The sequence below is a fragment of the Hipposideros armiger genome, unplaced genomic scaffold (genome assembly GCF_001890085.2).
Source record: "Hipposideros armiger isolate ML-2016 unplaced genomic scaffold, ASM189008v1 scaffold_479, whole genome shotgun sequence".
NCBI lineage: Eukaryota > Metazoa > Chordata > Mammalia > Chiroptera > Hipposideridae > Hipposideros > Hipposideros armiger.
Genome location: NW_017731829.1, coordinates 894,144 through 903,145, shown reverse-complemented (window position 1 = coordinate 903,145; position 9,002 = coordinate 894,144). Strand labels below are relative to the sequence as shown.

At 51.7% G+C, this 9,002-nt stretch overlaps 1 protein-coding gene across 1 annotated transcript in view; it reads right to left on the bottom strand.

The window, feature by feature from the left end:
• Positions 1-6: 6 nt before the first annotated feature.
• The window catches only part of NUP93 (nucleoporin 93), a 101,637-nt gene continuing 92,641 nt past the window's right edge, over positions 7-9,002 (bottom strand). The window contains exon 21 of the mRNA XM_019666821.1: positions 7-262. Within this exon, the coding sequence (XP_019522366.1) occupies positions 122-262 (141 nt within the window). The 3' untranslated portion in view covers positions 7-121. The remainder of the gene's footprint in view (positions 263-9,002) is intronic.

Here is a 9,002-nt window from a genome sequence, read left to right as displayed (position 1 = left end):
CAAAAAACAAAACAAAACAAAACACAACAGAAACAAAACCAGAAACCCCGCCCGGCGGGCGCAGTGCCCGAGGTACTGACAGAGGAGAGTGCAGCCCCGGGAGCCGCTCAAAGCATCGCACTTAATTCATGAGGACCTCCATCTGCACCAGCCTCGCATTGGTGTCCCCAGACGTCCGGTAGGGTATCATCCCAGCAAAGGTGATCAGGGCTCGGGCTTGACTCCGGAGTTGCTGAGAGAGAAAGGGGAAGGAAGAGAAGAAAAGCAGTTAACTAAGTTCAAGTCAGGGCACTGTGCCGGTAACCACCACCGAGGTCTTCCATTTTCTGCCCCTCGGTGTCGGGGCAGATTCCTGCGGGGTAGACAACAGCCATGTTTCCCCCAGCATGGTACAGGGCCAGCAAAGTCTGCCCACTGGGGCTCCAGGTCCAAAGCCCCTCTACTAAGTGAAAGATGAGATGGGTCTGCCAGACAAGCTGCCTCGCCTGACACACCGGAGCGGCTTCTGACATGGCCCCGGCTGCTCTGCTTCTCCGAGCTGCTCTCTCCCCTGGCTGGTTTGTCCACCAGCTTCCCTGGGGATCTGCGTTTCTGGGCCCCCCACAAATCACCTGCACTACCAGACAATGGCTGTGACTGAGCGCAGCCCCTTCCAGCTCTCTTCCTCCGACGCCTCTTCCCTCTTCTGTCCTTTCACTCCTGCCTGACCTAAGTGCTTGGCCCTCAATCCCAGGCAATAACATTATGGGATTCCTGGCTTGGTGCCGGGGGAAAGGGATTTTAACTCAGGAACTTCTAAAAACACACAAACATGAAAGTGACAAATTACTGCATAAGGAATAAAGAAACTTTGGAGAACAGCCTCATGCTGCTCCAAAGTGAAATACGTTGGATGATTATACCAGCAAGAAAGGAAGCCGTACCTGGAATAGAAAGGGAGAGTCTACAAACATCTTTTCAACCAGTAACAGACTTTAAAGGAAAACTCAAGGGCCACTTATTAGGCTTCTTAAGGCCCCTTTAAAAAGAAAACTGAAAGGCCAACTGGTTTTTACCTGATACGTGAAATAAACTGGCAAGTGTATGTCCTAACTAATGTCCAAGCCAAAAAGAATTCTTGCTTATGATGAGAGCGCCCATTAGATTTTCTTTCAAAGGGCAAAAAGTGCACGGGCTCTCATGCCTAATTTGAAGCTACTTTAAATGAGCTCTAGGCTGTTAGGTAAAGGGCCCCACGCCCTCACTGGGCAGCCTGCACTGCAGACCATGAGGCCACTTCTTGGGCAGGTCGCTCCTGCATAGAAGTCTCTCCTGGACCCTACGCGTCCCTACCTCTCATAAAAAAGAAGACTGGTGGGCAAGAGGAATACAGCAGAATTGCTTTATTCATGGATGTGTAGAAACTAAGTGTCTAAAAAAGAGAGACTAAAACACACAGACTGTGAGCTCAGCTGGTCTCCAGAGAGCTCCCTTCAGATGAGGAAACAGGCTCGCGGGCCGCCAGCTCCACTCTCTGTGGGCAAGGCCTCCTCTGACCTGGACGCAGCTCCCAGGGGACCAGAAATGCCCGCCACTCAGCCCTTGTCCTCACAACAGCCCTGCACTGTGTTTCTTTCATCATCAATGCCGACTGCTGCCAGGGCCCAAGCACAGCGAGCGCACCTCTGGCACATCTCCCGACATTTTTTTTATGCTGTCTGGGCTCTTGCCTGTCCAAGAGCAGATGGCAGACCAGCAGCCGCCTCTGATGCACACACAGATGGGCTGCCACTTCAGCGCACCATCCCCAAGCACGGCTATCAGTGTTATCAGGGCCCCGCTCACTGGGCAGGTCTGTCAGCCATGGCGCCTGAGCGAGTCACAGCAGAGAGAGCCCAGACATCCTTGGAGGCAGGAGACAGGAGTTTTCAAGGCTCTGCTTTCCTGACTGCCCGAATCAGGTATGGCTGTCACACACCATACTGAGAGTCTCATCAAACGTTCAGTGGAAAAGCTAAGGGAAAGGTAATTTTAACTGTTTTCATGGTTTAATTGGGTCAAACACCTCTGCCCTTTTGTCAAATCAGCTGGACAACACACGCTGCGTGAATCCTAGGAGTCTACCGACCTAGATTGTGCTTGACCCGTGCCATGTGGGAGGCAACATGCGGCGGAAAGGGCAGTGGCCCGGGTGCCAGGCTCACCGGCTCCCAGACATGGCCCCTCCACCTCTCACGGGAAGGGCCCACTAACACAGGTTGCTTCCTGACTCCAGGCCTCAGTTTCCTCTGCTGTGAAATGGGGGTAACAATGACGGCCCTAGGACCTCTCTGGGCTCACTGTGAGGCTCAGATGAGAGCAAAGCAAGGGTTTGTATCAAATTAATGCGTTGCCCCAAAGTATGGTTTTGATGAAAGTGCGGATCTGAGACTCGCAANGACAGAAAATGCCAAATGCAACACTAATTTCTGCCAGCCCCGCCCCCCTCCCCTTTAAAGATCTGGCCTTTATGATTATTAACAGTAAATCAAATTTCCACCCCCTTCCTCTCAGCATCTCTCTGCAGCCTGGGCAGCTCTGCGTTTCCTTTCTTGAAGGGACAAGCTGTTTCATCTGACCCCAGGAGATAAGCCTCTCTCTACCTTCCTTTACACTGAATGCCTAGTAAGGACCCCCAAGCTGAAAGAGTCTGAATCTAGGCATGTGCAGCTGTACAGGAGATGTAGGGCGGGGGCTGGCCCAGGAGGCCACAGCAAAGAATCTGCTCATTCAAACATTTGCTGAGCAGCCCACTGTGGGATAGATGCCTGGGACAGGGCACGTAAAAGGTATTTCGACACAAGGTTAGGACAGAAAACTTTCCTCCTTTCCTGGGTCAGCAACTTAGAACTACCAGTATTTCCACTTAGGTGATCCCGGCAGAAGGAGGATTAGAAGAGCGAACCCTCTTTTCCAGACTTATGAACAACACTCACTAGGATGGGGATTTTATTATCTGGCTGTCCCCAGCTACCTATGTGCACGGCCTGGCATATGCAGTACTGAACTGAACTTGGGCTGACATATCAACACACCGGGCTTGGTCAGCCAGGCCCTAGGTTACCGCCAACCACAGCAGTTAGATGCACAAGGCAAGGAACACAGATCAATTGATATTTCTTTACAAAACATTTTAGTTGGTGATTTTAGCGTTTTCTCACCAATCATTTCAGTTAGAAACAAGTGGCAAGAAGAGAGGTTTACTTCCCTCCTCTCCCTGCCCTGTGAGGGGTACTGGTATGTTATGAAACTAGCAGAAGGTGGGCTGGAGGCAGGTGACTTCTGAATTCAGCCTAGAAGAACGAAGAACCGGGGACATTCAGGACCCTGAAAACAGCATTTTCCTCCAACGTTCTACACAATTCCTGTGTTAACAAGTTGCTGACTTCTTCCTGATAGTCCCAAAATGTAGGTGTAAAAGCCCTATTTTACTGATAATGAGCACCTTGAATGACACCCTAAAATGCACATTTCCATTAGGACTATACAGGTAACACCTTCCAATTTGCTGGATACAGGGCTCAGTCCATCTCCATGGCTGACTGAGGCCGAGTCCAGTTAGCGTGGGGCCTGCTGGCACTTTGGCAGGCCTGGCGTAAGGCACAGCCAGGGGTTTTATTCAGCATTCAGTGTGCTCTAGTCACTTCCTGAGTGGCATGATGGAAATTTGGCAGTGATATGAATGACCTAATAAGCCAGACAAAGGTTTTGATGCCTAACGGAGAAACAAGGGCTGTGGAGATTGAGTCTAAAGCAGTGGGACGTGGCCACATCTGCATGGAAAGGCTAAATTCAGTATTAAGGGTTTGATCAGGAGTTTACTCAAATAGAGCAGGCTGGGGTGAGACTGCAGAGTGACTAGTTCTCTATTAAAAAAAAAATCAGCAGATGCTGGATGCTGTGGGAAGGAGTCTAGTACTGTGCTTCAAGTAACCTAAGCCCCAGGATTTAAATGATGCATCAAGAGTAACAGTGGCTGCCGTAGTGCCGTTGAAGTCTCTCATTAGACTGTCTGTCCTTGTCCTCAGATGGCAGGATCAGGGCCTACCTACACTCTGGACCCACTGTGAATGGGCACTTCCTGCTCTTTGATGAGACCAGCCAGCTCAGGATTCGCTCTGAGAGGGCTCACTCCAGTTTTCCCTTTGAAGTTAGGCAGCCAGATCTGTTTTGTAAAAAGAAAAAATCCAAAGAACAAATTCCTTGAAATCAAATCTCCAGGCCTTTGAAAAGGACCCAGATCAAGTCAGTGCGCCCCTGTGTGTCTCAGTGGCTGGCACTAACCCTGGCAGTCTCCATGCGCCCCTGATTTTGTCAGGAAGATTGAACTCATCCCTGGAAGATGAAAGACTCCCAGTGCCACTTTCTCTGTTTCTCTGGGTAAATGGTGAAACCATGGACCAATATCGAGGGAAAAGATGGAGTTCCCCAAACAGGTGAGCTGAGGATGACTTTTAAGTTAATAACCTGTCACAGCATCAAGACTTCTGGGCACCTGTTGTCACATGGGTACCCTGGAATGAACCTGTGGATGTCATGGCCTTGCAAACTTGGCCTGTGTCTCCTGCATTTCTAGACCCAGCTGGCCGGGCTTTAGCACAGAACCGGCCAGCAGGACAAGCACTGGGATGTGCCCCAGGAGCCTGGCCCTGCTGGCATGAACCTAGTTATCTTATTTCTTCTATGGGTGTCTCTCTGGGCAAATCCTCAAATGTCAGTCAGGGACGACTTGCCTCTCAAAGTCCACGCAGCTCCTCCATCAGGGCAGCTCAAGGTGTGGTAGCTTTTCTCTCCCTTCTGATTTTGTGCCTCATCTACCTGTCAAAGGGCAGAGGGCCTCATCCCCTGCGCGGTTCTCCTATGTGGAGCTGGCAGAACTGCATGAGGCAAGGAAGGGCAGACTCACAGACTCCACACGGTCAGAATGAAGAGTAAGGGCTGAGCAGGTGCAAGCACGCATTTAAACAACTTGAGCCTTCTCTTGTTTATGGCATCGTTACATTTCTATCTACAAGTAAGACCTAATATTAAAAAAACAAACAAACAACTAAGTCACACTTGATGAAAAGTCCAGAGTAGATTTTTTAGAGCACTGTTAAAGCAAATCATTTGATTTGCTGAAAATATATATCAGTATGTACAAACGGGGCACAACTGGCCCAATCAAGTCCCCTGCAGGGCTCACCGACCGAGACTTTCTTAGCAAAGCTGAGTTGAAGGTGAGCGCTCCAGGTGAACAGGCGGGGCTGGAGGGGAAGGTGGAAGCACCGAGGCTCATCCTTGATAGATGGAATCCAATGGATGAACAGATGGTCCCATTATGGACACATTAGCTCTTTCCCAAAAGGCAACAATTATTTTCACAACCAGAGGGTGGCATGGGTCACCTTGCTCTGTGACAAGAGAGTGGTTTCTCCCTAGGAGCAAAGAGCCCCTCTGGNGCTAGGAATGGCTGAACAGGAGGCCTTCAACCTCTGGCAGGTCTTCACCTGGCTCCAGGGCCCCCTCAACTCACCTGAGTCCTGCTGTTTCTTTTGCTTCAAGGTCATAAGAGCGGAATCAGCTGCTTGACACAGCTGGGGTCTGGCCAAGAGGGGAGGTGGGCTCACTGTATCCCAGGCTAGCAGGATGGCCACGCCCACACCATGCCCCCTCCATCAGCAGGTCTGAATCCTGGTCACTTGCAGATGGCTCCCACATCCCCAGCCCCAGGAAATCCTGCCTTTGATCTTCTTTATCTGGCCGTTTCCTGCAGCATTTCCTAAGGCTTCCTACTTTATTAGGGGTGCGTGTGCGTGTGCACGTGCACAAGCCTGCTTCTCTCTCCTCCCCAGCCACACAGAAGCTTAAGACAGCAGGGACTTCCTCGGTCTCACAAATCACCCCACAGCTCTCAGCCTCAAGGCCTCTGGTGGGTGCTAATGGTGCAGCTCTCAAGCCAGCCTGTGGGGAGAAACCCACTTTTCTAGGAAGAGGCCCTTTGCTGTCAGTCTCACCCCAGGAAAATGTAAGCTCCTTGAGGGCAGGGTCTCTATGCATTCCACTGCTGTGTCCTCAGTGTCTGGAACGCCTGGTACAGGGTAGATGATTAAACATTTGTTGAATTGCATTCTCCATTTAGCAGTCACCGTATCAACAGGAATCACAAGTTGAACTTGACATGTCAGTGTCTGTTCCCTAATAGCAAATTTTTAGCCCAACAATTTTGACCTAATTTTGTCACTTGCAAAAAAAAAAAAAAGAAAGAAAAAAAAAAGCCATTCCTGGGGTGGGGGTAATCGATTCCACCCTGCATCCATGTGAAAGATCTACTGTGAAGTGCAGAAGTAGAGGACATACCTACTGCCCTAGAGACCTGTCTAAACAAGGCTAGGAGCAGGGTGGCCAGAATTAACCTTTACTGAGGGCCCACAGTATGACAAGCAATAGGTGGGTGATTTCTACTAATTAACTTATCTTCCCAATAGTCCGGTGGAATAGGAACTGGTATCTTTGCTTTCTACCTGAGCAAACTGGCTCAGAGAGGTCCAACGACTTGCTTCAGTCATGTGATTACAGATGGTGAAGAGGGACTTTTAACCTAACTTGAAGACCAGCTTCAAAATTTGCAGCCTGGTGGGGCTGCTGCCCGCTTATCCCATTCGGGGCTCTGTGCTCTGGGAGCCTCAGTCTCGGGCTGTTTCCCCACTCTGCCTCTCCTGCCCCTATTGTTGCTGCGCTCTTTCCTTTCAGAATGTAGTTTTCATAGAAATCTGAAAATCCATCTTGGGCTGTTTGTGCCATCTAAAGCTCATGATGGCTGCTGCCGGCCACCAGGGGGCCACATCTCAGATGTCTGTGCTGTAGTTGAGGAATCCAAGTGCCCCGTTTTGGTTTGGTTTAATTTTCCTAAAACTATAGGCCAGCTGATCTGGCAGGCTGATCGGCATGAAAGCTCAGCCCGGGCCCCACACTGGGTGCAGGAAGGCCAGCTGGGTAGTGAGGGCGATGCCCAGGTTGACGCTGTTCGGGAGGGAGGCAACTGAGGAAAAGACTTTCCTGCCCACCTCCCCAGGGAAAACCCCTTTCCCAGCAACAGCACTGCCAGCATGAATCTTCTCCCAGGCTCTTGAGCCGCACCTGCCACCACCATCCTCACACTGCTCTGTGGGTGTTTGCTTCCCGGGCGTCTACGGAAACCTGGCCGTTCCTAGGGAACAGCTAAGGTGCCCCTTATGTTGAGGGGACCAGTGGCCCTGACGTTGTCCTCTCTCCTTGCCACCTGGGTGGCAGTTGAAAGATTTTTAACTGAGAACACCACTGAAAAGCCTCTAGGTCTGAGACCCAGATGAACAGGGCCACACTGGACCAGAGCGGCCATCTCTCCATCTGCCCCGTTTCTCAATGGTGTCCCCTCGCCAGCAGGCCTGCCCCAGGAGGTGCTGGAGCAGAGACGGACAAACCCTGGGATGGGCTGTGGGGCACTTGCCTGAGGCCCAGATTCCCAGGTGGCTCATCAGGAAATGGCCCCCCCCGAGGCCCCAGGGGCCGGAACAAGCTGAGGGCTCCCATGCAAAAGGGGGGGGGGGTGAAATGCTTACACGTAGCTCCTGCAGGGACAGAACACTGGAGCTAAGTCCCTTCCGCTCTCTCCTTAGGGCGAGGTCCCCCAGTGGAGAGAGAAGCGAGCGCCCTCTTCCCCCTCAGCCATTTGCATGTCCCCAAGCAGAATCTAATGCCCCAGACCCTGAAAAAGCCCCTCCTGGTCAGAAACACAGGCAGATGCTGTCCAAGAGAGCAGGCGGCATCCGTCCTGTGATTGGACCCGAGTCTCTTGCACCATCTGACCAAAACAGAGCCCCCGCATCCTGCCTCCACTTCCAAAAGGCCAATAGCTGGCTCTCAACCCTCATTGAAGAAGGTTTCCAGTAAGAGTCCAAAAGAAGCGGTCACAGACCTCTAACAGCTCCCAGCCCCTGAATGTATGCCACATGCCGGGTTATCACCAAATGCTCTCGGTTTCTCCCGCCACACCTCCAGCCAGACCCTGACTTTCCTCGGCCCCCTGGTCAGGGGGCTGAATTCTGAGGCGGGTGGGAGGACAGCAAGATTGGGCAGCTGGGTTGGCAGTCCTGTACTTACAGAGGCCTGTAGAAACTTCGCAGACCCAGGGACCCAGCAAGCCTTAGCCCTCCTCGCAGGGAGTGGAGAAGGGGTCTGGCTCAGGCACCCCCAGAGGCTGAGAAGAGACCCTTCTGCTGCCTTCGGAGGCCCAGGCTGTCCCTCAGCTAAGGACAGTCCCAGGAAAGGAGGCCTGAGAGAGGTTTCTGCTCCACTGAAGGACTGAACAAAGAGGGGTACACGGCACTCTGGGAGAAAATTCCAGAAATTTACTGGCTAGAGACAGGGGTGGTGGTGAAGGAAGCATCCTAAACAGAGTAAATGCAGAAGTTACTGTACAGAAAGGAACATGCAGAACAGACACCAACTCTCCCACCCTACCCCTCCTCCCCACAAACACCACACACACAGCAATGACATCAGAAAAGTAAGGACGAAAAGGAAATAACTGGTCAACTGAAGAAAGCAAAGCATCCTCCCCACTGCATTTCTAACAAGTCACTGACCACGTGAGGAAAAGCTACACGTTGCCTCCTTCGTCCCTTTACCAAATGCACACTTGAAATTCCTGATGGAAAAACACCCAGCAGACGATAGCCGCGGAGGTCACCTGGGGCCCACAATCACCCCACTCATCAGCCTGCCCGCCCGGCTCTTCAAAACTGAACTCCAGTGACTGCCTTCTCTCAAGCGACTTCATAGCTCACTGTTATTTCCGCTGCCCACAGAAGCACAAGCAGTGCGACAAATCAGGGTAATCCACTCGAGCTGGAGTGCTCCTATGATAGCAGCCTGTGCCTGGGAGCATCTCGGCAGCACACGCCAGCAGGGGCAAGCCTGGATACAGTAGCCAAGTGAAACCGGGACATACGTATACTAAGAAC